Source organism: Danio rerio, chromosome 7 (genome assembly GCF_052040795.2).
Source record: "Danio rerio strain M-AB ecotype USA chromosome 7, GRCz13ab, whole genome shotgun sequence".
NCBI lineage: Eukaryota > Metazoa > Chordata > Actinopteri > Cypriniformes > Danionidae > Danio > Danio rerio.
Genome location: NC_141027.1, coordinates 32,510,166 through 32,538,026, shown reverse-complemented (window position 1 = coordinate 32,538,026; position 27,861 = coordinate 32,510,166). Strand labels below are relative to the sequence as shown.

The window sequence follows — 27,861 nt, the reverse complement described above, 5'->3', positions numbered from 1 at the left end:
ATGCACTATATAGAACAATCTCTATCGCTAGATGTAATTATATATTGCCTAGTCCTACCAATGTCAAAATATAAAAACCACTGGAATATAGAATTTAGAAAAGAATCGATTCATGACTTTGAGAATCAATATAGAAGTTATTATTTGCCCCAGTGTGTATTCAAAGCTAAGCCAGTAAGCAAAGTGCATAGAGTTCTGAGTGACATGCCCAGCATATGTTAGTTCCTGAATGACAGCAGCGGCTTGAAGGCTTTTCCATGACCGTGTGTGAGTGTTCTGAGTGACAGCTAACCTTTGTGTGTTAAGAGGCCTGTGACTGATGATTAATTACTGACTGCTGAAGGCGGTAACTGGACCATCGCCGGCCTCTCATGGACCTCTGACTGACATGTGTTATGGATGATTATGAATGGTGTGTCACTGCTAAGAAACATGTTTGTGTGTTTACGCTGGGGTATTAGTTTGTAGCATTTAGTGCTAATATGCATACATGTGTTGTATATACAGTAAGTGGGAAAGAACTTACACTGTTCGCAGCACAGTTAGATCCTCACACAGGTCTGCCGGGATGCTCCTGATTTTAGTTCCTGTTAAAGTCCTGGACAATGCAAGAGAAATAAAATATCAATTTTGTTTTTGCTTTAATTAAACAGTTTTGTCAACTATTAAATGTCTAGTCCTTAAAGGGGCTGCATGACAAGTTGAGAAAACTTTGCTATTAGCGACACCAGTGGCCATTAACAGTACTGCCTGTCTAAGTTAGTTTGTGTTATTTGCTTAGAGGTAAACAAATATGCAAATAACCTAAGTCTACATAAAAATTATTTATGTTATGATATCTTGTAAACTCTGCATTTTACCTATTTAATATTTATTATTTTGTGTTGGAGAACACATTTTTAATAGCTCTGCAAATCACAGATAAGGTCATTAAAATGACATTTTTATGATTATTTTATGATCATTCATTTTATTTTAGTTTTATTATTTTATTACTGCATAACACACTGACATTACACTAGAAAATGTCTCTTATTACATTATCTTGGATGTTAATATGCATAAGTACTCCATTTATGTGTCATATCAGAAGGCACTCGGGAAGATGTGTAAATGTCACAAACGTTTATGTAACGTAGGCAAACTACAGATTCAGGGAAGGGCTACATAAGATGTCATGTCCACACATTGGAAATAAATAAAGAGATTAACATGTGGACATTCTTAAAGATTATAGCTTCTTCAGTGTTTGCAATTAATTGTACTTTTAGGCTGTGTTTCCATATAAGGAAAAGTTTTATAAATGGTTTGCCGTTCGTTTTATTGTAACCGACACTCGTCTTTGTGTGGTTTTATGGAAACTCACAGGCTCTCCAGATTTATTGTTCCAGTGAGGCTGGGGAAATCCTGCATCATACTGGCACCACGCAGCATTCTGTAAAATATAAATTAAACATAATGAAAACTCCACGATCATCCGTTCAAGACAAAAGCTAAAGCTTAGCAGATAATTTGAGCTGATACTTTCCTAAATTGAGAGTAAATGTGAACCCTGCCAAACTACATAAATGAAGTACGTAAAAGAAAAATAAAGTCATTATTTATTCACTCCTGTGTCATTTAAAACATGTATGCATTTCTTTTTTCTGAACCAAAATATTCAATGAAAGTCAAAGGGTATCATTAGGATATTCTTTGGATAAGAGCATTTTTCAAAATATCTTATTTTGGGTTCCGCAGATAAAAGAAATGACTACAGGTTTTAAATAACATAAGACGATGAGTAACCGATGGCAGGCTTATTGCTATTATTATTACTATTATTATTCTACCCCAATGTGTAGAAAAACTAAATCCAGCTTCTGACAGGCCACTGCACACAGAAGACGCTCAACTGACGCACACCACACCTGGCTGCCATTGACTTCCACTGTGTGTGTTGTAGGGCTAGGCGTCCATTCAGATTGATTTGATTAATTAAATACCAATTTAATATAAATATTGTATTTATATTTATGAAAATCATCAGTGAGCACGTTATTTTATCATAAAACATGTATCTCTGTTTCAGATGCGTGGAATAAATAGTCATAATATGAAAATATAGCAGGGTGTTTTCAAAGTCAAAGACAGTGGGACCTTCGTTTTATGTAGAAGCACATACATAAGATTGAAAAACAATAAACAGAATTTGAAGTGGGTCAAAAAAAGTGAATCAAAGCTAACCTAAAATCAAAATGTGCAGCCATTCTTGACTACTACAGATCAGATCAATTCTACATATGTTCATAAAGTTATGAAACATATTCAGCCAAGAGTACTGATATTTTTTTATTAATATTAACTACACAGAAAGTCAAAGGGTCTCATAAGGATATTCTTTGGATTAGAACATTCTTCAAAATATCTTATTTTGGGTTCTGCAGAAAAAATAAATGAATACAGGTTTTAAATAACATAATACGATGAGTAAATGATGGTAGGCTTATTATTATTATTATTATTTTGTGTAAGCTAGATGAAGGTTGTAAAATTAGGTTAAAGTGGAAACGTACCACAATGTGTAGAAAAACTAAATAATATATAAAATACAAAAAAATTTACAAATAATAAGAAACATAACTAGTATATTTGATTTTTAACATATAGTTTTCATGGTAAAGATGAATCTTTTTACAAAAAACTTTGCAAACCTATATTTCATATTTTAAATACAGCATAGATCGTTATTAATTTCATGATAAAAATTTAGAGAAAATAACAACTCCTAAATGCTCTGTTTATCATTTCATGGATGAAAGAAAATCACATTGGTGTAAAAACTAATTTTGTAATTTTGGTGTGACTAAACAGAATTAACATGAAAACCAAGTAAATGGTGTAATAATATGCATATGAGCCTGTAAGTGACAGGTGTCAGTGTGAGTGACTGGCATGTTAAATGTGTGTGTAATTACTTCAGTTCCACAACAATTACTGAATAATGCTTCTGCTTACAGAGAGTGCAAGTCTGACAGGTTCTGGAAAGCAGTGGTTCCCACGAAGGAGAGCGGGTTGTCAAAAAGATGGCTGTAGACACACATATAATGAATGTTTATAGCCAACAAAAATAAATAAATAAATGAAGCACGATATTTCAGTGTGTGTGTGTGGGATCAGCGTTTGCTTACATTGTTCGAAGAAGGGAATTCCTGCAGAAGGCTCCCTCAGGGATAGATGCAATGTTGTTGCTATGAAATCCACTAGCAAACAGGGAAAAATTTAAATCATTATGAAATCATTAGACTAAACATTTTTAGATGCTCTGAGATAATCTCCCTCAGGATTCATAACTGCTGCTTCACTGACCACAGCTCTGTTTTATCAAGCAGGTCTCAATCTTAACACTAGAGGGCAGCTTGACACTACTGTAGTTCTCTTCAAAACACAAGGCTGGAAGGATTAACAAAAACCTGTTTGGGACTCTTGATGCTATATTACACTCTTCAAGTCTTATTTTGTCTTGTAAAAGGACTCCCAAGATGTTTCTTTTTAGAGCAATTTAGAGGTGTGTACAGTTCTCACTTGGCAGGTTTGGTTTGATTAAAAAAAACTGTGGTGTGATTGTGAGTGCAGTTCATTTGAAAAGTGTGATCTCTGCAAACGGATCCCTGCTGTGCACCAAACTGAAAAGATGAGTCTTGGTTTAGTTCTGTGTTTCAATTGAAATATGAATGCAACATAGAGATATCTTAATCAGCTAAAAACAAGACGCAATGTCCCAAAATTTGACATTAAAAATCCTTAATTATACCACTTTTTTCTAGTCATTGTAGTGTTAGAAACACTTTTATGGTCCCACATAGAAATCTGATATGTGGCAATATATGCAAATTATATATATTACATACAAGTTCCAATATAATACCTAAAATGTTATATATAATATATAATGAACACACACTCAAATATTTTGAAATATACACCACATATACGACATATATGTCATATATGTCAATTGCATATTTTCCATAGATCAAATTTCTATATGGGGCAGCAGATTTGTGTTTGTATATGACACAGTGCCCTGTGTAGCTTTGACCTGTTTACAGATTTTATTAGCTCTTTTAAAGATAAAAAACAGCACATATATGCACATATACAAGTGATTTGAACCAGGATTGTTTTGTATGTTAAGATTAAAACAAGCAGTTTAAAAAAGCTTTCAATTAGTTAGTTTAAATAAAAAGTCAACATCAACAATTGTTGTCCACAACAGTGGATTTATTCCCATACAGAGAGAGTAGCATACGTTTTTGGATCTTGGATTGTGATGGGAGAGTCGGATCGGAGTGCAAAGTCTTTTCCAGCACACCCCAAAGATTCTCAACTGGTTTAAGGTCCGGACTCTGTGGTGGTTTTATGTTCCTTAAACAATCTTTTACAATTTAAGCCTGATGACTCCTGGCATTGACTACCTTTACATGGGCATCAGTAATCAAATTAATTGTTTTAATACGAATAAGGCAGTAATATAATTAAGGTGTTGATATGAGTTACTTTTTGAAGCACATTCATTCAATTAACATCATTGCTTCACCACGCTATTGTTGTGATTCGGGATAGATACAAACAACTGAAGGTAAGATCCAAATGCAGGTTTATTCGTGGTCAGGCAAGCAATGGTCAAAACAGGTATGAACAGGCATATACGGGCAAATCCAAAGTCGAAGTCGGTAAACAGGCAAAAGGTCGAAAGGCTGGCGGCTAAACAGGATAACAAGGAAACTAAGCTAGGTACAGACACGGAGAAAACAAGATCGGAAGAAACGCGTTGAAATGTCACCAAACAGTAGACAAGACTCGGCAAAGTGAATGAGTGTGTGTGCTGCTTAAATACTGTGTGTAATCAGTCTCTGTAACAGGTTTCAGCTGGTGATGTAATCAGGAAGATGAGTGACCAGGCGTGCGTGATTGGAAGAAGTGCATGTATGGAAATGTAGTCCTGGGGAATGCGGAAGTGAGGTTCATGAAGAGGAAACCAGCGATTTCCAGTGAATGATCGCTGGTTATCGTAACATAGCCCCCCCTCTAAAGAGCGGCTTCCAGACGCTCCAAATACAGTTCAGGCGGGGGGTGGAGCGGAGGCGGAACAGGGGGAGGGATGGAGGGCCAGGACCATGCAGCTGGAGCGTACCTGGGGCGTGGAGCTGAGGCGGGCCTGGAGCGTGGAGTTGCGGAAGACCCGGAGGAGGGAGCTGCGGAGGGCCTGGAGTGTGGAGCTGCGGAAGACCCGGAGAGTAGAGCTGTCGTGGTCCTGGATCGTTTGACAATGGAGGACCTGGAGCGTGGAGCTGCGGAAGACCCGGAGAGTGGAGTTGCGGAGGGCCTGGAGCGTGGAGCTGTGGAAGACCCGGAGAGTAGAGTTGCGGAGGGCCTGGAGCGTGGAGCTGAGACCATTGAGGAAGCTTAGGTGGCAGCTGCCATTCAGGAAGTTCAGCCGACGGCGGCCATTCAGGAGGCTTGGGCGGCGGCCATTCAGGAAACTCAGGTGGCGACCATTCAAGAAGCTCAGGAGGCGGCGGCCATTCAGGAAACTCAGGCGGCGACCATTCAAGAAGCTCAGGAGGCGGCGGCCATTCAGGAGGCTTGGGCGGCGGCCATTCAGGAAACTCAGGCGGCGACCATTCAAGAAGCTCAGGAGGCGGCGGCCATTCAGGAGGCTTGGGCGGCGGCCATTCAGGAAACTCAGGCGGCGACCATTCAAGAAGCTCAGGAGGCGGCGACCATTCAGGAGGCTCAGGAGGCGGAGTCGACTCTGGTTGCGGCGTCGACTCTGGCTGCGGCGTCGACTCTGGCTGCGGCGTCGACTCTGGCTGCGGCGTCGACTCTGGCTGCGGCGTCGACTCTGGCTGCGGCGTCGACTCTGGCTGCGCTGGAGGATCTGGCAGCACTGGACGGTCTGGCAGCACTGGAGTGTCTAGTAGCTCTGGAAGGTCTGGCAGCTCTGGAGGATCTGGCAGGTCTGGTAGCACTGGAGGGTCTGGCAGTCCTGGAGGGTCTGGCAGCACTGGAGGGTCTGGCAGCTCTAGAGGGTCTGGCAGCACTGGAGGGTCTGGCAGCTCTGGAGGGTCTGGCAGCACTGGAGGGACTGGTAGCACTGGAGGTGGCGGTGGCAGCTCTGGAGGGTCTGGCAGCTCTGGAAGGTCTGGCAGCTCTGGAGGGTCTGGCAGCTCTGGTAACTCAGGTAGTGGTGACCATTCTGGGGGCTCAGTTGATGGCACTTCAGGAACTAGAACAGGAACTAAGGCAGGAACGGACAAGGAACAGGAAACCATCTTGTGAGCTGGTGGCAGATTGGCGTTTACCACATTGTGAGCTGGAGGGCTGGTTGTGACCACATTGTGAGCTGGAGGACTGGAGTCGGCCATCTTGTGAGCTGGAAGACTGGAGTCGGCCATTTTGTGAGCTGAAGGACTAGATGCGGCCATTTTCTGAGCTGGGAGTGTGGTGATGGAATGAGCAGCAAGCCCCGGTGTTATCTGGTCTTGCTGTACACTGCCCCTCCCCAAAAAATATTTAGGAGTTTCCTCCACCTCACCTATGGTGAAGGACGAGTCCACAGTGCGTAGAGCATAGTCCAAAAATTCAGAGAAAGTCCCTCGAGAACGAACACTTGAAAGTGTGCTCTTTAGCGGCTCATTAAGCCCATAAATAAAAAAGTCAATGAGCATACAGTCTGGTAAATCAGTGGTGTTAGCGATCTCCAAATAACACTGGATGTGGTTCTCGAGGGATTGATTACCTTGGCGTAGACGGACCAAAAACACTGCTGGATCCATAACGTGGCCGAGTCTTCTGTTGTGATTCGGGATAGATACAAACAACTGAAGGTAAGATCCAAATGCAGGTTTATTCGTGGTCAGGCAAGCAATGGTCAAAACAGGTATGAACAGGCATATACGGGCAAATCCAAAGTCGAAGTCGGTAAACAGGCAAAAGGTCGAAAGGCTGGCGGCTAAACAGGATAACAAGGAAACTAAGCTAGGTACAGACACGGAGAAAACAAGATCGGAAGAAACGCGTTGAAATGTCACCAAACAGTAGACAAGACTCTGCAAAGTGAATGAGTGTGTGTGCTGCTTAAATACTGTGTGTAATCAGTCTCTGTAACAGGTTTCAGCTGGTGATGTAATCAGGAAGATGAGTGACCAGGCGTGCGTGATTGGAAGAAGTGCATGTATGGAAATGTAGTCCTGGGGAATGCGGAAGTGAGGTTCATGAAGAGGAAACCAGCGATCTCCAGTGAATGATCGCTGGTTATCGTAACAGCTATCCACATTTCCTCCTGAGTATCATAATTTTGGGTGTTTCATTTTTAATTTGTCGACTTTAACTGCAGTTTGGCACTTTCACTGTCATTCTCTAACATTTCATGCATGCCACCGTGACAAACCAGATATTGGATGTGAGTAAGAAATGCTGAAAAAGTGTAGTTTTAATGGATTGTCTTAATCGTATTAAAATGAGATTATTGGTGTCCATGTAAACGTACATTCTCACGGTCATCAATTGATGGAATGACCTGGTCATTGAGTATATTCAGGTAGTCAGTTAACCTCATTCTTTGGGCACCTAACCTGCTGAACCTATAGACCTGACCAACTTCAGCATCCCCAGATCACAGCATTGCCCTCGTCAGGCTTGCATGATATTCACTTTAGATAGTGTTTGTTATAAAAGCCATTTTGTATCTTTAGATTCACTTTTAAAAATCACAAGGAGTTTGTAAGCGAACCAGGTTTAAATGTGTTATCATTATTATTTGACAGGTTCAGACAACCTCACTTTCTGTGTAAAAAACACCAACCATCCACATCAAAAACGAACCCCCAAACAAGTGTCTGAGACAAACTACTCGAATGACAGTAAATGAGTGTGTGTTTGCAAAAACTCACAGTTCTTTCAGCTTGGGCAGCATCTGAATGGCCTCTGGGAAGATCTTCAGATTGTTGAAGTTTAGATCCCTGAAAGAACACAGGACAGGTCACGTTATTCATTTAGCCCTCACTCCTGTGAACTAAACACTTCCCCTAATATAGCAAACTTATTATTTTTATACTAAAGACTTAGACATGTGTCTGTATTCAATAATTCAATACATTGTGGTAATAAATATGCACAACAATGTTACCTTGTTCTCCATAAAATATTGTGAATTTATTATTCTGTCTCTGAGTTTGTAAATATTTATAGAGATCCCTTTAACTTCTTTAATATCCAATGAAAGATATGTATAACACTGCATGTAACTCGTTATACAAGAGAAAGACCATAGTCACCAACAACACAATCGTTTGGTTAATGTTATGTAATGGTGTTAATGACAAGTTACTTGAAAACTATTACATTTGTTATCAGAAGGACAACAGATCATTTCTGCCCCTATGTAAATTATTAAAATACTGTGATAATACTGTGAAAAAAAAGTCAAATGTGATACCCTCACATACTTATGTACATTGAACAAATTAGAATTCATATTAAAATATTTTAGCCATCTGTTTTAGTTCTCCATTTTAAAGGCAACCGTAACTGATTTTGCTTCCAAAGAAAAACGACACAATCTAAAATAAGGAGAAACCAAAAACTGCTTGCGAGAAATCAGACCAGTGAGCACAGCCGATCTCCTGATTTCTTCAGTGTGTTATTGTTTGTCTGAGCTGCCACACGATACAACCTGGCATGAAACTTCCTCTCTACCCCTAATGCCCCTGTCCGGTGTCCCACTCTCCTCCCCAGGGGCACAGGACGTTGGCGTGTCCTCATCCTGTCCTAATTATGGCCCGAATAAGTAAATAAAGCAGAGTCAGCGATGGCTATCTGCCTTCCCCTTCCCCTCGCCTCTTCCTCCCTGATGCGGTGGATGCTTGCTAAACGAACTGTGGTAAGTGGAGAGAGAGAACGGAGGCAATAAGGTAAAGCCCAAGGTCCTGAAAAGGCTCCTTTGTCCTTTATCGGCATACTGTAAATCCTGATTAACTCTATTCAAGTGAAGCAATAATGAGTTGCCCAACTTAATAAAGGCCGATCTGTAATCGCATTAAAACATGCAAAACACATGAAAAGTCTCTATTGTAACTAACATTTATAAGTAAACTGGGGTTTTATCTCTGTAATAAATTTTAGAAAAACAATTGATGTATTTTTTTATGTCAAAACAGAGACTAGAGACACCTTACAAATATCTACCTAAAATACTAGAGTTATGATGCAATGTCTCAAATTGAAAAAAATATGTGTTAATGTATCAGGCTATATGATAGGGATCTTTAATCAACGCTTAAGTGTTTCATAACTAGTGTGTTTTCTAGTATAACGCATCCTAGCAACTTAGGCATCCTCACCTGCAAACCTGAGTTCTGCAGAAGAGGGCGCTAGAGCAGCAGAGAAATGTCCTAACACCACACAGAGCAACTATACTTCTACCCAAACACCCGAGTATGATGCTATTAATGACAGACCCACTTCGGTTGATGTAAACGTACATGTATTTACATTCTCCACAATGAAAGGAGAGTATATGACATAAGTAGGTGAAGGGGAACTCACAATGTCTCCAGGTTGTCCAGCCCATTAAAGCAGTTTTTCCCAATTTCCTGGATCCGATTATTGTGGAGATGCCTGAATAATATGGATAAACAAAAATTTATAAGCAATACTTATTTAGACATTTTTATTTTTACACAATCCTTTTATTTTACGATTCTTGTTGATGACAATAAGCTGATCGTTGTTTATTACACTCAAAAAATATTTTGCTGCTTGTTATTAACATTTTCATGATAAGCATTGGTTAACATTATACAGTACGTTATTCGGGTATATGCACATGGACCTTTAATTATCAGCTAGTCAGCCCTTGGGCTTCTGGTGAACTGTCTTTGCATTATAAAATCGCACATTTAGGGTCTGATTTCTTTAAAAATAAGTGATCTTCGATGCCTGATAAATATACGATATAAAATGGGTCTCGGTGACGCTGTGGTGCAGTAGGTAGTGCTGTCGCCTCACAGGAAAAAGGTTGCTGGTTTAAGCCTAGGCTGGGTCAGTTGGCGTTTCTGTGTGGAGTTTGCATGTTCTTCCCACGTTCACGTGGGTTTCCTCCAGGTGCTTCGGTTTCCCCCACAGTCCAAAGACATGTGGTACAGGTGAATTGGGTAGGCTAAATTGTCCGTAGTGTATGAGTGTGTATGGATATTTCCCAGAGATGGGTTGCAGCTGCAAAGGCAACCGCTGTGGCGACCCCAGATTAATAAAGGGACAAAGCCGAAAAGAAAATGAATGAATGATAGAAGTGGGTCTCAGACCAGACAAGAAGCACTCCTTTAAAATTAAATTTTCCCTCACCATGTCTTTAAAATACAACAATTTATTTTACTGCAGTTGTTTCAGTTTCTGCTCACCTGCTGATCCTGAAGATGCTAGTGGCTACACGGTCTTTTATCTCCTTATACACTTAAACAACTAAATGAATGCTTAGGTCTATTTAACTGAATGTATTGTGATTACATTACAACATCGATGCTGTGAAAGAAACCTTGTGAAATTGAAAATAGTCACGTTAAGCTTTTACCAAAAGGTTATCATTGGCTGAAAAACACTAGCTGTGCATATCCCATTGAGACTTGGATGATGACAATTAAAATATAAAAGAAATGGAAATGGGCATGCGCAGTGGCGCAGTAGGTAGTGCTGTCGCCTCACAGCAAGAAGGGGCAGGCTAAATTGTCCGTGGTGTATGAGTGTGTGTGTGGGACTAAGCCGACAAGAAAATGAATGAATGGAAATGGGCATATGCTATTAAATATAAATCCATTTAATAAATATAAATGTATTTTTAATATTTCCAATAATTATAAAGATGCCAATTTAGAAAGTTTAGCTCATTTTAAAAATAAGGCATAATACATTTAAAATCAATCAGGTTCCACAATAATTCACTTGTTTTATATAGCCAATTCTGTGTAATAAAATGACAAAATGTACTTAAAACATGTCTTCAAGATGTATACCCATTTAATATAATGAATCTAACTTAAGAGGTAAAAGAATGCATCTAATGTAATCTAGGCAGTAATTAATTGCTCATTTATAACTATTCAGATGACAAGTGATGTCCACTTTGCTCGAATTTTCCAGTCATTAAAAAGATGCACTTCTCAGCGGAACACCAACGCAAACATTTTGTGTCGCTGGAAGTCGTGTGGATGGATAACTCCTCAACCGCACAGGTCTGTGTGTTTGTTCAGTCTACTTAACGGATTAATTGGCCTCCACTCCTAAGACAAATATTTTCCAGCAGCTGGAATGTAATTGGTAAATCAGACCCACAGAGAAGCTTCCAGAAAGAGAGAGAGAGAGAGAGAGGGAGAGGGGGAGAGAGAAAGCCTATAGGCTCTGTTCAACTTTGCAAGACACAAGGGGCCATTTTGCTTTTGCCTGTTTTCTCTCTCTAAAATCGCCCATCCGCACCGCTGTTTACCTGCGTGTGTACTTAAGCGTATTTGTACAAGTGCTTTACGAGCCGCCTAGGACTACAGTTAGTGCGGCGCATTGATGGATTTAACTGACATGTGGTAAAAGGCAACAGGGGAAGGTCAATTTATCAGTGTTGAAATAGGATCTGATGAATGTGACTAAAGCTGCTCTGTACTCACAAAACAACCAGGCTAGAGAGGTTGGCGAAGGCGTTGTCTGGGATGTGTGTGATGCGGTTGAGGGCAAGCGTCAGGGCCTGCAGGTTACTTTGGTGCTGCAAGGGGCTGATGGGAACCTCAGTCAGGCTGTTGTCATCCAACCAGAGGTGCCTGAGCTGCTGCAGACCCTCAAAACTGTCCTCCGGCACTGATGTGATGTGGTTAGCATCCAAACGCCTGCACAGAAAGACAGAGAGATTCATGAAACCAGACTGAGTATGCATGAGCGGAAACATTTTACTACTACAAATATGGCATCAGAGAACATGTTGTCTTTTCATTGTAAGTCCAAGTAACAATAAAAAAGGATTTCAAGAGTTCGCACTTAGATATTGCTTTATAAAATTAGCAGGTTTGGCATGCTTTTCTGGGAGAGAACCCTGAGCTTGGAGATATTTGAGACCCCCGCCTGGTTAAAAAGCATGTAAGGGGGTATGAGATCAGGTGGTTCTCAAGAGCTCCCCCTGGTAAAGGAAGAAAGAGGGGAGATGGGGTAGATGGGGGGTTTCTTAGATAAGGGAGTACAGATGGGATACCAGCCTCACTCAATCATATCACATGATCCTCTCAAAATTAGTTTGTGAAACTTCACTTAAATTGATAAAAGTTGTCAATTAAAGCTGCGGTCACACTGGGCTTTTCCTCCCATAGACTTTCATTCATACGCACGCAAATGCGTCAGACCGGAAACGCTGGGTCATGTGTCCAGTTTCGCAGGTTGCTGCGGTGCAAGGTTCAAGCTTGGTGAACTCTGACCTGCAAAATCGCATCACTTGACTGCGTGAGACCAATCGAGGATCAAAACATGACATCTCTGGACAGAAATTTAAAACATGCTTGCTTTTAAAAATGTCTAATAAGCTTGTTTAATCCCGCCCTTTTTCGTAGCACCGCACGACAGAATTTCGCATGCTCAAACTCTAATGTGACTGCAGCTTAACTCTGACACTAACAAAGGCACACAGCCAAAACATTTTTTTTTTCTCCTGTGATTTATTTAATAAGCTATTAAGTGTCTTTCTTTGGTACTTTGGAAGAAATTTGGTCGTGGCACTAAACTTATCTGGTAGTGCAGTAGTGCACAGTGATTGAATTTCAATTAAGTAAAAAACTATACAAAAAATGTCGGGAAAATAAGGCACTTTTTTTTAAATATACTGATGTCATCATTCAACCATACATTTAAAAACATCCATCAGGTAGTAATTAAAAAATATTCTGTAAAAGGTAAAATTAATAAAAATCATAGTGCTTTAATACACATTCTCCAAAAACTCTCACAGAGGATTCCAGATATGCCAGAAATTAGCAGATCTCTGACGCAAGTCACAAGTACATTTTTTCATGGGTAAGAAAAAACCATCAAATTCAGCCACACATTGATGAAAGAGACATTGAGGGGAGGAGAAATGCAAAAGAATACATTTTATGCCCATTTTTAAAATAATTTCAAATATGCTATGACTTTTGTTCTAAAAAGACATTTCTTTTTTCTTTCCTAAATACCAGTAATTTTTTGTGAGAGAAAGTGAGAGTAATAATAGTTACTCTAATAATGTTTAACTGATTTCTTTTATCTTTGCTGTGATGACAGTACATAATATTTTACAAATAATTTTTCAAGGTTACAATATTCAGCTTAAAGTGCAATTTAAAGTCTTTACTAGGTTAATTAGGTTAACTAGGCAAGTTAGAGTAATTATAAAAATCATTGCATAACAATGGTTTGTTCTGTAGACAAACGAAAAGAAAAATTGTATAAGAGAGCTATTAATATGGATTTATCTTCTTCAGAAAAAAATACATTATAGCCAAAAATAGAAAATTTTCTTGCTCTTTAAAACATAGTTTGGGAAATATAAAAAAAAAACACAGAAGGGCTAATAATTTTGACTTTTACTTTTTTTTTTTTTTTTAGGGCTACCAGAAGCCTTGTGCCTATTATCTCTGATGTCAATTTTATTCTACTTTACTCTTCTATTCTATTTCTTTAAACAAACAATGCATTTTTGAAAATGACCTTTTTTTCTGAAAAATCCCAGAAGCTTCAGTGCTTTACATTTTTGTTGAAAATCTTATTTTTGGACAAATCCCAGAAGCTTCAGTGATATATTTGTCCTGATAATTAAGATGTAAAATTAAAGCCTGAATTAAATCTGTTCATCTTAGATAATGAGGAAGACTGACTAAACTTGATTTAAATTTAGTTAGTTTTAGTTAGTAGCAAAATGACTTGAAATTAACATCAGGAGAGTGTGCATATATTGTCCTTGCATTGAAAGTCCAGAAAGCTCTTCGACAAACACGCCGTTGTGAGAGTGCACATATTGGAAATAACAGTGTTCTGTCAAGTAGGTGCTAAAACATCAGTTAGCGCTCAGTTTCTGAACACAGTTCTGTTAAAGAAACACAAGACGTTTCCATGATCTCACTACACTGGCCTCTCTTTTCACACAGCCCAGGTGGGAGCCCTGGGCCCTCACCGGGGCCCCTTCAATGGTTTTATGAGAAAAGGGGACCACACCTTTCAGGCCCGAGGGCTTTTGACTGAAATAAACAGTGCTGTGTCAAATACTGTAGATGCTTGAAAGAGCTGACTCAGTGTTTATATATTCATCAACGAGCGTGCGTTGCATATGACTTCACAAGGCTTACGGATATAGTGCGCAAGTCATGTGGAGAATTTTCTATTTCTACTTCCTATTCTAAATTAGGACACTGAGATTTGTAACGGGAGCCAATCACAGGGAGGAAGGGCTTGATGGGTAATAACGGTGGGGTGGTGACTTCCTGTTTATGAATGGCTGACACTGACTAAGCTATACTCTCCCTCCCCTGAAGATTATACAATTAAGCACACAAAAGGCTGGATCATGCGTAGGTGTAGATCTCAGTTAGAACAAGAACTGCGCTTTACAGCCTTGCCACTAAAAGGTGAACAAGCATAGAAATGAAATAAGGCAACATACATACATGCTCTGTTACCTGCTGTTAACTGCTGAGGGATCATCACACAAACATAACTGAACTGACCTAACAGGAGCGATATCTATAAGTATTTATTGAAAAAAAAAAACCAAATTTATATTATTATACAAAACATGCAGTGCTCCTGAACATTCAAAGCTATTTAAACCAACATCCACCATATTGAATTCATCTGTATTTTTTTTACCCAGGCTCATTCTAATTCCGTACACCAATTACATTTCTGGAGATTGCCAAATACATCCAAGGAGCTACAATTTTTGCAGTTTTTGTTTTCGCAAATACGTGTATGCTTTTTAAGATCTCAAATTTCTCTTGGGAGTGCCATTCACACCTGCCGTTCTTGCATAAATCCACTAGAGTCCGCGGTCGACTGACTGACTGACTGACTGACTGATCCTCTCAACCACCCACTTTCCCTAAACCCAACTGACAATGTTGACAATGTCGCGGCAGCCTGTTTTTTTACCATGTTTTTAGATTTTTACTTTTAGACAGCAATTTAAAATGCAGGATTATATGTTCATGCGGGGTAACTGCAATATTAAAAGAACATATTTCAAAGCTGTTATGCTTATTGTTTATATTTGTTTATTTACTGCTAAGTGTATTTCTAATAAATAACTACATAAGAATGTTTGCATAAGAGTTCCGACTTTAAGCTGTAGAGCTAAATGTTCAAGTTTAATCTTGTTAAGAATTTACTATCGATCTTTATTTAATAATGTAAAAAACCTATTTTGAAAAACCCACACTGTATAAAAAATCTGTAATTTTACGGTTTATTTTCGGCAGCTGGGTTGCCGGAAAAAAAAAGTAAAATAACGGCTGATAAATTACAAAATTTTACCAAAAATTTAAATATAAGTAAATATCTGTAATTTAATGTCTGCTATTTTACCGTAAATTTCTATAATTTAACGCATGTTATTTACTGTTTTTTTCCGGCACCCCAGCTGCCAGAAACAGATTTTTTTATAGTGTAGGAAAGGTTTGAGGGAATCATTGGCAAACTAGTATTGTGGATTTTGACAAAGTGACTTCCGCACACTACAGCATCAATCTGCCTATAAAGTTGCATAAAATGTTCAGTTTAGCACTTCTGTTATCAAAATAAAGGTAGAACATAAAGTACTTATACAAAGACATTTAAATCTATATTGTTGTTCAATAAGTCGATATAAACCGAATTTGCTGCAGACTTTTATTTATGATGAATTTCCAACTGAAATTAAATACGGAATAGGGACTTGAGTTTAAAATTTCTGCATTTAGTCTAATCTTTTACTTAAAGCAAATTAACATTAGAGGGCTGTGGCTAAGCATATTTCGCCCAAGCTCTGAAACTGACATTATCAGAGAACAACTGCAATGGAGTATATGCATAAGGACTTTTAATCTTCAGTACGCAGCTCAAGTGCTTCCAGTGAATTTTCATGCCATTACAAAAACGCTGTGTTTAAGATTTGATTTCTTTACAAATCAATAATCTTCACTGTCTGATTGAGATACAATAAAAGTGGGTCTCAGACAGGACAGGAAGCACTGAATTAAATTCCATTGTTCCGCGTCATGTCTTTAAAATATTTAAACTTATTTTAACACAGTATTTTCAATGGAGTTTCTGCACTCGCCAGCCACCTATCTTTTATTTCTGATTATATATATACAACTGATTATATTTGAATTAAATTACCTTATCGATACCTTTTACTGGAAGTTTATTGGTGGCTAACAATCCCTTGCACTTTTTGGAGCGGAAAGAAAAGCAAACTTTTGATTAAAGATTACCAACATATATTTTTTTTCTGTTGATTAACATTTTTTTTAAACCACATATTAATTTTACACCTAACAAGTGCACTACCAAAACAAACGGGAATTTAATTTCATCTGGTCTTTCAAACTCTGCATAAATAGCGAGCTGCTCAGCTTACTGTTGGGCAAAAGAAACACACAGTTGGGGAGCTTATGAATGCCTTTGTGTAATGGAAATAAATTACAGCATCGTGGATCAACTAAACGAAAATATAAACACAGCTCATAATTGTTCACAATAGTTCTGCCTGGAACTGTATGTGTACAGTGTACTTTAAGCTTAGTCTCGCTTGTTAAATAAACTTTTTGTATTCTCTCAGGCCATTCTGGGAAATGAGAACTAAAGATTGCACATTCTAACCAATCAACAGTGAGTGAAAACCAGTTCTCAAGCATGTATTTCACCCTTTTATTTAAATCTGAGTGCAATTTTCTTTAGGGAAAAAAAAATTAGGACTGCAAGGCATTTGTGAGCTACGGTTAGAGATCATCTAAACTGACGTGTACTTTTGGACAGGAACTCTGGCTCATGTTGGGCTTTGGCACATTCAAGAATGTTTAATTCTCTGTTCTACACAGCATGAAGCTCACACAATGTCATAACGCAATGCTGATGATTGATAAGCAAACTGAAATCAGTAAAGGAATGACACACTTTGGCCTTCACAGTCCCTTATAGATTTAAAAACGGACGGTTGATTTGTGAATTGAACTGAATCATAATTCAGGAGTCGACTCAGGTGGCTCTTATCTATGGAGATATGAATCTGTCTGCTGCTGCATGCTTATTTTGAATGTGCAGATCTGGGCATGTTTTAACATCAGCCGCTGCCAAACGTGAGCGTGCAACACAATGACAAACACACAGTACAGCATTCACAGACAGTCAAGAGGGTTGAGTGGCATAAATGAGAGAGAGAGAGAAGGATATTAATTTAAGACGTGTATCTAAAAGGAGAAGTTTGGCCATGAAAGCTGTTATAATGTAACAAATTAGCGGCTTATCATTTGCGACGATTTATCACTTCATAAGGAATTTTGAAAACATACCAGATTGTAGCTTTTAGCGCTCAAGAAGACTGGAGAATAATTGTTTATGATAATGAATTGCTCTCTGGTCTGTTAACTGGCAAACCACTGGAGTGACTTTTGAGGTTAGAAGGCAGCAATGTTTACTGGTTCACTGCAAACTGTGGCACAGACGGCCACTTGAAATTATAGATGGACGTAAGATTATAATTGTGGCTTTGGAAAATGTTCTGAGTAAAGAGAGGCTTTTCCAAAGAATATCCATAGCATAAACTGCCCTAACTAGGGATGCAAAGAAATTCTGGCCACATGAAATCCTTCAAAATGCCATTTCTGAGAAAGGAAAAACAGTAAACAGTAACTGTAACATTCAATAAAAGAATCATTTACATGGAGGGAAAAGCAGTCTGCAGTGCACTTGAAATGATCCAAGTTTAACAAGATTTAATGTAAACACTGGCTGTTAATGGGTGATATATTGACAGGAAAAAGGTTGCGTTTTATAGTTGTTGAGAAATGAACACCTCTCTTTCAGAGTACTCAGACAGATAAAAGCTGACATTCATACACACAGCTATTAAAATGTATGATTAATAGTAGTGCTGTGTTATTCTTGGTTGCATGAAACAACAAAAAAGGTGCATGTTTTCACACATGCTTATATTAATTTTAAACTGCATAATATTAATGTTTTAGCTTTGGATGGAAAAACTTGATTTTTATTTACTGTAAAGACAACATTTGTTAATCTGACCAACAGTTATTTAATTTTAATATACATTTATTCAGCAAAGAGTTATTAAACTTATCAAAGATGACAGTAAAGCATTTATAATGTAAAAAACGATTTTAAATAAATACTTTTAGTTAAAGTTTTTGAATGTTATATTTACCAAAGTATCCTGAAAAATGTAAAATAAAACCAAAATGGCATATTTAGAGTTGTTCGGTTTAAATCATGTGACTCTGAAGACTGGAGTATTTGCAGTTTGTAGCTCAAATTTTTGTAATGGCTTGCCAGCATGAGTTACCAATAACCACAACATTTTTAATGCAGTGCTTTTAAAAACATGTCACAAAAAGATCAATAAATCACCCTCAGCTTAGTCCCTGAAGTATCAGGGGTCACCACAGCAGAATGAACCACCAATTATCCTGGCATATGTTTTATGCACCTGATGCCCTTACCAACCCAGCACTGGGAAACACCCATATAGGGCTGCATGATTAATCAAAAAAGACCTCGATTCGACTTAACACACAATCTTAATTCTGCTTTTCTATGATTCAGCCAGTTATATTTTCAAGGTAAGAAGAGAAGCGTAAAGGTGGTCGCACACAAGTCTTCACATTGTTTTATATATAATGCTAAGCAACACCTCCAAATGGTGTTAAAAGTGTCACATACTGTATTTATAAGGTAAAATTCACCCAAAATGTAATTTCTGTCGTTATGACATATTCTAGATTTTTTACTACCAAGAAGACAGTCGCCCACCAATGATGTCTATTTTAGTGAACAGAACCTGCATAGGCTGTGAATAACAGGTAATAAAGTTGTAAATAACAATCAATTTGTTGGACAGAGCGATCATTTGGGAGCCACATGGGAAGTATGATTTGCATGTATGCTTTTTTTCTCTCAAAGTGATGGCAGCTATGATATGAATGCACTTGGCATCAAAAGTAAAACCGAAAGTGCGAACATCATTTAAATTATGTCGCATTTTTAGTTTATTATGACAAGCGTTTTTTTTTTTTCATAGCGAAAACAGTGTTGTGCATGAGAATAAATGTTTAATGGTGTCATTATAACTACTTTAGCCTATATGATGTATAATGCAAGAGGGAATCCGATAAAAAAAAAAGTTTCAGTTTGCCAGTGAAAACAATGGTGATCAAAAATAGTGATTCCGATGTAATCACTACTGTGAATTAACAACCAGGACATGTTTAAAGTTTATTTAAGTCTACCATTCAAAGTCTATACAAAATGTAGCATTTTAACCAACAGTAGACCTTCACATAGGCCTAATATTATTATTGTTGTTTTACCATGCGTAAGAATTCAAATGAACTGTTGTTATTATCTGCATTCATACATTATTATTTTAATGATTTGCAATAATTTGTCTAACATATCTCTTGTTTACATTGCACTAAATGCCCCGTACAACTCTCACCACTACAGTTAAAGATCATTTCTACCATGTGCGCCTGCAGGGCACGAGTGCGTCGGTCCGCTTGCGAGCCGTGCGTGCAACACTCCCAATATGCGCACTTCTCCATTGGAAATAATGAACTTGCGTGTGGAAAAGATGCAATATGTCAACGGCTTGCTGCTATAGTTAATCCAGTGTGTGTGCTTATTGGCATAACTTTGTTTTGTTACAGCAGCTTTTTTCCATGCAACAGAAATGCGGCGTTGAGAAGCCTTTAATGTATAAAATCCGGGTTAATAGTGAAATTGGCTAATCATTGCATCCTATTAACAATATCAGTGCATTATACAAAATGCATTTTCTACAATCATATATAAATGTTTTAGGCTGCTCGTGCCACTTGCTTAATGTCAGGTGACTAACTCTCTGCGCAGTCTTTAACTTCAGCTCGTGCTGTATTGAACAGTCATGTCACTTCTTATCTACATTATAGCGACTGTTTTTTGACTGAACAAAATTTTTTTTGATGTCTTAGTCACACAAATTGGAGGGCCGGAAAAAAAATTCCGGGTTCGGCCTGCGGGCCGCCAATTGAATAGCCCTGATATAAATCATACTTATTTAAAAACAAGCCTAATTTAAAATGGGGATTGTTGGTTAACTGTCGGGAAGAATATTCCGTTTTAGATCAGTTCATAAGCTGCAACCAAAGAAATAATTAGTCAATCAAACACCTGTCATCAAGTAGAACTACTGCAAGTAAAGGGGGTTTTCGGTAGTTTCCTCCAGGCTTTGTCTCCACCTTGTTCCCCGCAGCCATGTCAATGTAATTAAGAAGAGTTTTTATTTTTGGTAGCCTGATTAGCGCAGCTGAAGAACCTGTGGAGAAAGCCTGCAGGGTGAACACAATCCCGCAGCACTCTGACCTCTGCTCTGACTGTATCCCACTCTTTCACTCATCATCCATGCTGTGGGACAGAAAGCACACTGATTGACAGGTCATTCTCTGAGGCCTTCTCCAAAAGCAGACGGACTGTGCCAAAATACATTACTTCAGCACCACAGGGAAACAGAGAGGAAAAACACACGACGTGAGGGGGTGGGACACAGAGAGACAGAGAGATCTGGAGAGGTGATAATGGTTTAGAGCTGATTTTTTAAACATACATTGTCCTTCGGCAGAAACAGCAGCTGGTCTAGATCTCAATGAGACATACATTTAGAGGACAGACACTCAAACACTCAAACACTCAAGCACACACACACACACACACAAACACACACAAACACACACAAACACACACAAACACACACACACACACACACACACACACACACACACACACACACACACACACACACGCGCACACACACACACACACACACATACTTGTACTAAGCAAATGTTTCTTGATGCCCTGTTTATTATTTATATTAGTAATAAACTCAGACGAAATAAGATTATATTTCTAAACTCACAACATATTACTCCATGTAACTGGCAAAATGCTATAATTTTTAGATGAATACCATTGCATCCAGTCTCTGTGTTGGCTAATACAAGTGAATAGTGTACTGTATATTGGGAGCATCAATGACAATAATTCATGATATTCATGATGGTAATAGATATGTTTTGCACTGAGAGACAGGAAAAAAGTATCTTTGGACGAGAAGTACTATCTTTTTTAACAAAATAGGTGTATTGCACATCACTCCACATCAACATCACACAAATAAACGCATCCAGATATTTAAGTAGCTGAGTAAAAAGAAGACAGACATGCTTCAAACATGAAGACAATAGATGCATAATTGAGGCAATATATGTTTTATCCATCTTCTTTGAGCCATTACTCATCAATTTTTTTAAGTTTAAAGAATATGTCTGATGGAATGTTAATCGGCATAGCCTTTAACACTGTATTATAAAATAGTATGGTTTCTTCCTCATGGTGTGATACAAAACCATATCTGAAAGTTAGACTGCATCTGTAAACATGTGCTGCTGTAGTACTTTCATTTATTGCACAGACTGATTTTTACCACACTGTACAGCCCTGACCCATCGTTATTATCATGGGTAGACAAGTTCTTATCGCAGAAGAATTTTTACTAGCGTATTGCAAATGATAAGATATCGCCCATCCCTACCGACTAACATTTCCACTGCAATTTTAAACTATATTATCTTCTATCTAATAAATAAGCTTTTTGAGACAACAGAATTTTAGTTACAAATCGATTTGAAAAAAAAAAAAACTAACACAAAACTAATAGATTGTTAAAACATTATTAATTATTAAAGTGATTTGGCCAAGAGCATTAAAAGATTTAATCTTTGGCTTTTTTTTTTTTACATTAAACATAAAGACACTAGTTAGTAGGGTTTACTTTAAGACAATGCATGGGTCTACTTTAATGATACACATCTGAGTTCTGTTAATGTTCACTTAAGACATAAACAACAGTTTCTTAGGGTACTCGACAAGAAAGTTATACTGGAATAAGTCTTAGACAAAGGTTAATTGCAATTAATCGCATGCAAAATAAAAGTTTGTTTTGACAGAATATATGTGTGCGTGTTATATATATTTATTATGTATATGTGAAACACATAGGAAATAAACTACATTTTTTGTCACATACATATTTTAAATTTACTTATAATTTTGAATATATAAGATAATTGTGTCATATACATATATATTTTATATTTTAATATAAATAAACATGTTCTCAAACATATGCATGCATGTATTTATATATAAATAATAAACAGACACAATACACACACGATAAATTTTATCGAAACAAACTTTTATTTTAAATGCCACTAATCATGATTAATTTGTAAAGCGCTAATCTGGAATATGCTTATGTGTTCGTACAATCAAGAGCGAGAAGTCAGAGAAGACTAATTTAATGTGTCTGTGTTAGGGATGCAACAATTATAGATGTTATTTGTACAATTATAGTCCTGGTTTCATGTTATCACAATTATTATGCATTCATAAATTTTAAAACACTACTAGTTTAGAAAAAACTATGAAAACTGTTGTTTATTGCTGCTCAGTAGGCTTGGGCGGTAATCCGGTAATATGGTATATGCGGGATCTAAAAATAGCAACTGTGTCAGTCTCAATACCGTTATACCATCATAAAAAACAATGCACTTAAATAGGAGACTATAAATATTTAAATATTAAATATCCTTTATTTAATGCCTACAAATATGTATGCGTGATTGTCATTATGGGACAGTGTGGAGGAGAGAGAGAGAGAGGGAGGGAGAGGTGAGGTGGCAAATTAATAATTTCTTACTTCTTTTACCAATATCGCTTTTCTGGACACTCAAAGCACTTTACAGTATTTTGGGGAAAATCCCGAAGCGACGCCAGCTATACTGTGCCAGACCGCACACCACACACTAGCTGAATGGTGGAGAGGAGACAGTGATGAATCCAATTATGATATAGGATGGTTAAGAGGCCATGATGGACAAATTTGGTCAGGATTCTGGGGTTAAATGCTTACTCTTTTTTTAAAGGACATCCTGGGATTTCTAACGACTACAGAAAGTCAGGACCTCGGTTTAACGTCTCATCTGAAAGACGGCACTTAATGAGCAGTATAGTGTGCCCATCAATATACTAGGGTGTTAGGACCCAGAGCGCAGGTTGAGGGCCACTGCTAGTTTCACTAACACAAATTCTGGCAACAACCGAGCTTTCCTATGCGGTCTCCCATCCAGGTACTGACCGGGTACAGCAATGCTTAGATTCAGTGAGCGATCGTGTGAGAGTTGCAGAGATCTAGCTGTTGGCATGTGAACGGCCCTTAGTCAATAGCCTCAGCCACAGTCATCCAGTGTGCATGTGTATTAGCCTCGGTGTACAAGTTTGAAACATTAAACTAGCGCACAGTTGGCATAACTTTGTTAAGTTGCAGCAGTTTTGTTCCATGCAGAAACGCTGTATTGAGAATTTTTACGATTAATTAACCATAACAAATTAAAGTGTGGTCAATAGTGAAACTGGTTAATTGTTGTTTCCCAGGTCTGTGTAGGGATAGCTTGGTAGTAGGGATCAGAAAATAGCTTGTTTAGTTTTCTTCTCTTGATGGAAAAATTGTTTAATTATCATTAACATTAACATAAATAATTATCATTAAAATCAACAATTGTGTATACTGAATTATGTTTGTTTGAGATGGAGGAGAGAAAAAAGAGATGCTTACAAAGACTGCAGGGCATTAAGATTCTTGAGAGCTGCGCTGGGGACAGTCTTCAACTGATTGTTCTGAAGCATCCTGAAAAATAAGTACAAAAACTACCATTATATTCTGGGTTTACCTGAATGATACATCTATCTGACATCATAGCACAACAGAACAGAAAAACACTTCTCTCCCATATTTCTCCACAAATCATGAGCTCAGACAGCTCTATTCATGTATATGAATGTATGTGTGTGTCTTGCTCTGAGCTAATCACGGTGCATATCTTGCTTCCTCTATACTATCAGCTCTCTGGCGTCACTCAAATGGCACAGGCCACGAGGACAGCTTTTCCCACTCAGTGCCAGGCCGCAACACACACACACAACGGCACAGAGCCCAGTCAGGAGGCGTTCAAACACACATGACCACAGTAAATAGAAATATTGCAGAATCATCTACGGCTCCAATGACTTTGGCTTTTGGTCCAAGCGATAAGTTTCCCTTACACATTCCCAATTCCCCGCAGCAGTGTCTGGACGAGCACCATAGGGCTTTGAAGCAGCCCAGGACGAAGACAGGAAGAGGAAAAATGAGCTTTATGTAAAGCGTGGCTGAGGGGACCAGGTGGCTGATAAGCAGCATTTGAATTGGCTCCCAAACACCTGAAAGGCCAAATATAAGTTGCGGCAAAGAGGGCGAGAGAAGGGGGAGAACGCATCACGATGAAAGGTACTCCATCAGACACTGACAGACTTGCTGATCCGGTAGCAGTGAAATTCTTGTTAGTTACACAACGCCACTTAACAACTCAACAAAACACACAGCAGGATCTACTGCGCTCTCACTGTGCTGCACAACATCTCGCCGGGTGAACGAGTAAGCCTGGATCAAATAGAGGTGTGTGTGTGTGTGTGAGAGAGAGAAATACTTACAGGACTTTAAGCTGATGGAGGCCAGACAGAGCCTCTGGGTGGATGAAAGCAAGGTCATTACCAGCCAAACGTCTGTGGGGAAAAGAGAGAGAAAAGATACTTTATTTTAGCTGGACAGCAAAAAAATGTCAGATATTCTGATGGGATAATAGAGAAAGGGTGTCAAAGGGTGTGAGAGTGAAGTTATGAGTGGGAAGGAGAACAGAAAGAGTTATTATATATCAAAGGATAGCTTTGACTCTAAACTAGGCTGGATACGTTGTTGTAAAATGGTGACGAACTTAAATATAAATAACCCATTATATAGCTTAAATCACAAACTTTTTCTTGTAAAATAAGCCTATACATTTAATATAATAATAATAATAATAATAATAATAATAATAAAAAAAATAATAATAGTAATAACAATACATTTTATTTATAGTGCGCTTTTTTCAGACCCAAATCGCTACAAGGCATACAAGACAAACAGTAACAAAGCAAAACTATGAAAAAACAGTAAAAGCACCACAACAAGACAATAAAATATGAAAAATAAAATTGAATGATTAAATTGACAAAAATAAGTTAAAAGCAACAGAAAAAGGTGAGTCTTGAGATGTTTCTTAAAACAGTCATGTGAAGCGGCATTCCTGATGCTGATAGGTAGACCACTCCATAGCTTAGGCGCACTGTACCAACAAGCTCTACCAATCGCGGTCTTTAGTTTACAGTGCGGCTGGTACAGCATAAGTCCAGATGCTGAATGAAAACTGGAATGGCGAGAGTTAAACGACAGTGTCATTTGTACATATACTAATGATATCAAGAAAATATACTGTGCAGTTTATAAGTAAATTAAGTCATGTAAAAACATTACTTTAACCTAATTTACATTAAGTTTCATTTATTTTTAAATGTTTATAGACTGGATAAAAATATCAGTCAATATTTCAGCATGTCATAATATATGCAAGTGCTATGCCAAGTCCCAATTAATCTAACACAGTATACATAACATAAAATAAATAAAAATAAACACTAAATAGAACGTGCTGGTAGAAACAGGTAATTTTTTTTAAATAAAAATGTGTAATCAGTCACAAACCTTCATTTGTAAGTGATTTGCCCAATAAGAATTATTTTATATAACAATAACAAACTTCATATTACAAAAGAAATAAAAAGAAATTATATTAAATTATTTTTATAAACATATACAGACTAGAAATGTTTATCTAATTAGTACTTTACAATATTACTGTTTTATTAGAATTTAAAGCTCTCATGAAATTAAAATCAAGTTTTTTAGACGTTAGAATCAGTATTGTTAGTTTTTAAGACATCGATAAGGTAGTGTGCTCCAAAACAGTGACAAAATTTGTGTTCAGAAAACTGTTGTAAAGCTTATAGTTTGTCCCTTAAGCCTAAATGGATTAACGGTTTTAGTCACGTCACCTCAAACTTCAGTTTCTAATTAAATTATAACTAATGAAATGCTTTCTAGTATCTGACATGCCCCGCCCCCTTCAAGACACTTCTCATTTGCTGTTCATTTGTTGAGCTTGAGCTCAACCGCTCTCACTGGCAGAGCGTTGATGAGACGAAATGCTACAGGCATTTGGGGAGGAGCTACACTATGTCCCACCCTCTAATCGTGTTTCAGTTGAGATTACGTTAAACATTGAATAAAAATATGCATTTCAAAGCACTTCACAGGACTTTTAACAGACAGACTTGCCGAACGATACTTTTATATGCTATTTTTATACAATTTAAACACACACACACACACACACACACACTATTTTCTTGAAATAATGAAGTTTACAGAACTTTCCAGTTCACCTAAGAGACATTGCCTAGAGCATGTCTATATTGGTAACAAGAACCAAGCTGTGCATCACTTAGCAAAGGGTCAACTTTTATGTGGCTTGTCAACCATAAACAAACTTTAGGTTCAGTGTGGGAGTGCAATACATACAGCAGTGCATATCTGCGGTGCTGACAGCGGTGTGTCTGATAACTGCTGCTCTCGCCTGAAGTGCTAACTTGTTTTCTGTTGGCAAAATCCTCTAGAGACTCTCTGTCTGATTGGACAGCACAAATACTTTAGATGTGTTAGAATGTGATGGCTGAAATGAATGTGATGTGAAGCAGATGAGCCCTGATTGTTCAAATATGTTTAGGACTGAACAACACTCATTTTGACACCTTCTATTCAGAGAGAATTAAGTCTACATTTGATATGCTGTGGAAAACAATGCACACAGGTTGAGCTTTATTTAAAAATACAAATATGTAATTTTGCGTATGGGTTTTTCCCGTGCTGTATGTAGGGTGACTAGTTTGCGAGTCTGCTTGTGTGTGGCAAGGCGGGCAGACGGTGCACATAACTTCACCAAATCAGGCCCGAGAGATTAACACCAGATTTATCACCCACTGAAACTGGAGTCAAAGAACTCTCTCACACTCTCCTAACTCTCTTATCATCTCCCTCTCTATCTGTCAGGAGCAGAAATAGTCCACAGTGTTTCAGAAAAAAAGAAAGTCTTCTATTTGCCCCTCTTATTACAGGAAATGCTGGACTGTACACATTTATCTAGATGTTTACAGCATCAGGATGTGTCAACTGGCCCTTGGTGGCCCTTAGATGAATGTGTGAAATAAATGGCATGGAGAATGTAACATACAAATAAAATAGATGCACTGAGATCCCATCAACGCAATAAAAGCGATCCCTATCACCACTAAAGCAATAATTGTTTATAAGAAAAGCAACATTGAGAAATAAAATACTAATATAGAAGGTTACTTGCAATGGTCCAAAGAAATGTGATGCCTTAAATCCTCCTGATGAAGCCAAATCCTATTCCTGTCTGCTACCTTCGATATCAAAACAAAATTAAATCCAAACATAAGGCTGGACAATATGGCTCAAATGTATATCACAATATATTTCTAAATTTCGCTCGTTCCAATATAATTCTA

General features: G+C 37.9%; 1 protein-coding gene and 1 long non-coding RNA gene across 3 annotated transcripts in view; both read right to left on the bottom strand.

Moving 5' to 3' along the window:
* lgr4 (leucine-rich repeat containing G protein-coupled receptor 4) overlaps window positions 1–27,861 on the bottom strand; it is a 91,231-nt gene that overhangs the window by 13,607 nt on the left and 49,763 nt on the right. Inside the window, exons 4-12 of one of the 2 annotated variants that reach the window (NM_001353862.1) lie at window positions 24,889–24,960; window positions 23,975–24,046; window positions 11,700–11,915; window positions 9,592–9,663; window positions 7,938–8,006; window positions 3,171–3,242; window positions 2,998–3,069; window positions 1,367–1,435; window positions 527–598 (exon numbers count right to left, since the gene is read on the bottom strand). In NM_001353862.1, coding sequence (NP_001340791.1) covers window positions 527–598; window positions 1,367–1,435; window positions 2,998–3,069; window positions 3,171–3,242; window positions 7,938–8,006; window positions 9,592–9,663; window positions 11,700–11,915; window positions 23,975–24,046; window positions 24,889–24,960 — 786 coding nt within the window. Of the gene's footprint in view, window positions 1–526; window positions 599–1,366; window positions 1,436–2,997; window positions 3,070–3,170; window positions 3,243–4,622; window positions 6,838–7,937; window positions 8,007–9,591; window positions 9,664–11,699; window positions 11,916–23,974; window positions 24,047–24,888; window positions 24,961–27,861 lie in introns of those variants that run through there. The other variant, XM_087259534.1, reaches the window with a different exon arrangement.
* LOC147836021 (uncharacterized) lies at window positions 15,219–22,452 on the bottom strand. Its single transcript, XR_015495820.1, has 3 exons — window positions 21,266–22,452; window positions 21,036–21,223; window positions 15,219–20,976 (listed from the first exon to the last, which is right to left on the bottom strand). It is a non-coding gene; the product is annotated as an uncharacterized LOC147836021 (long non-coding RNA).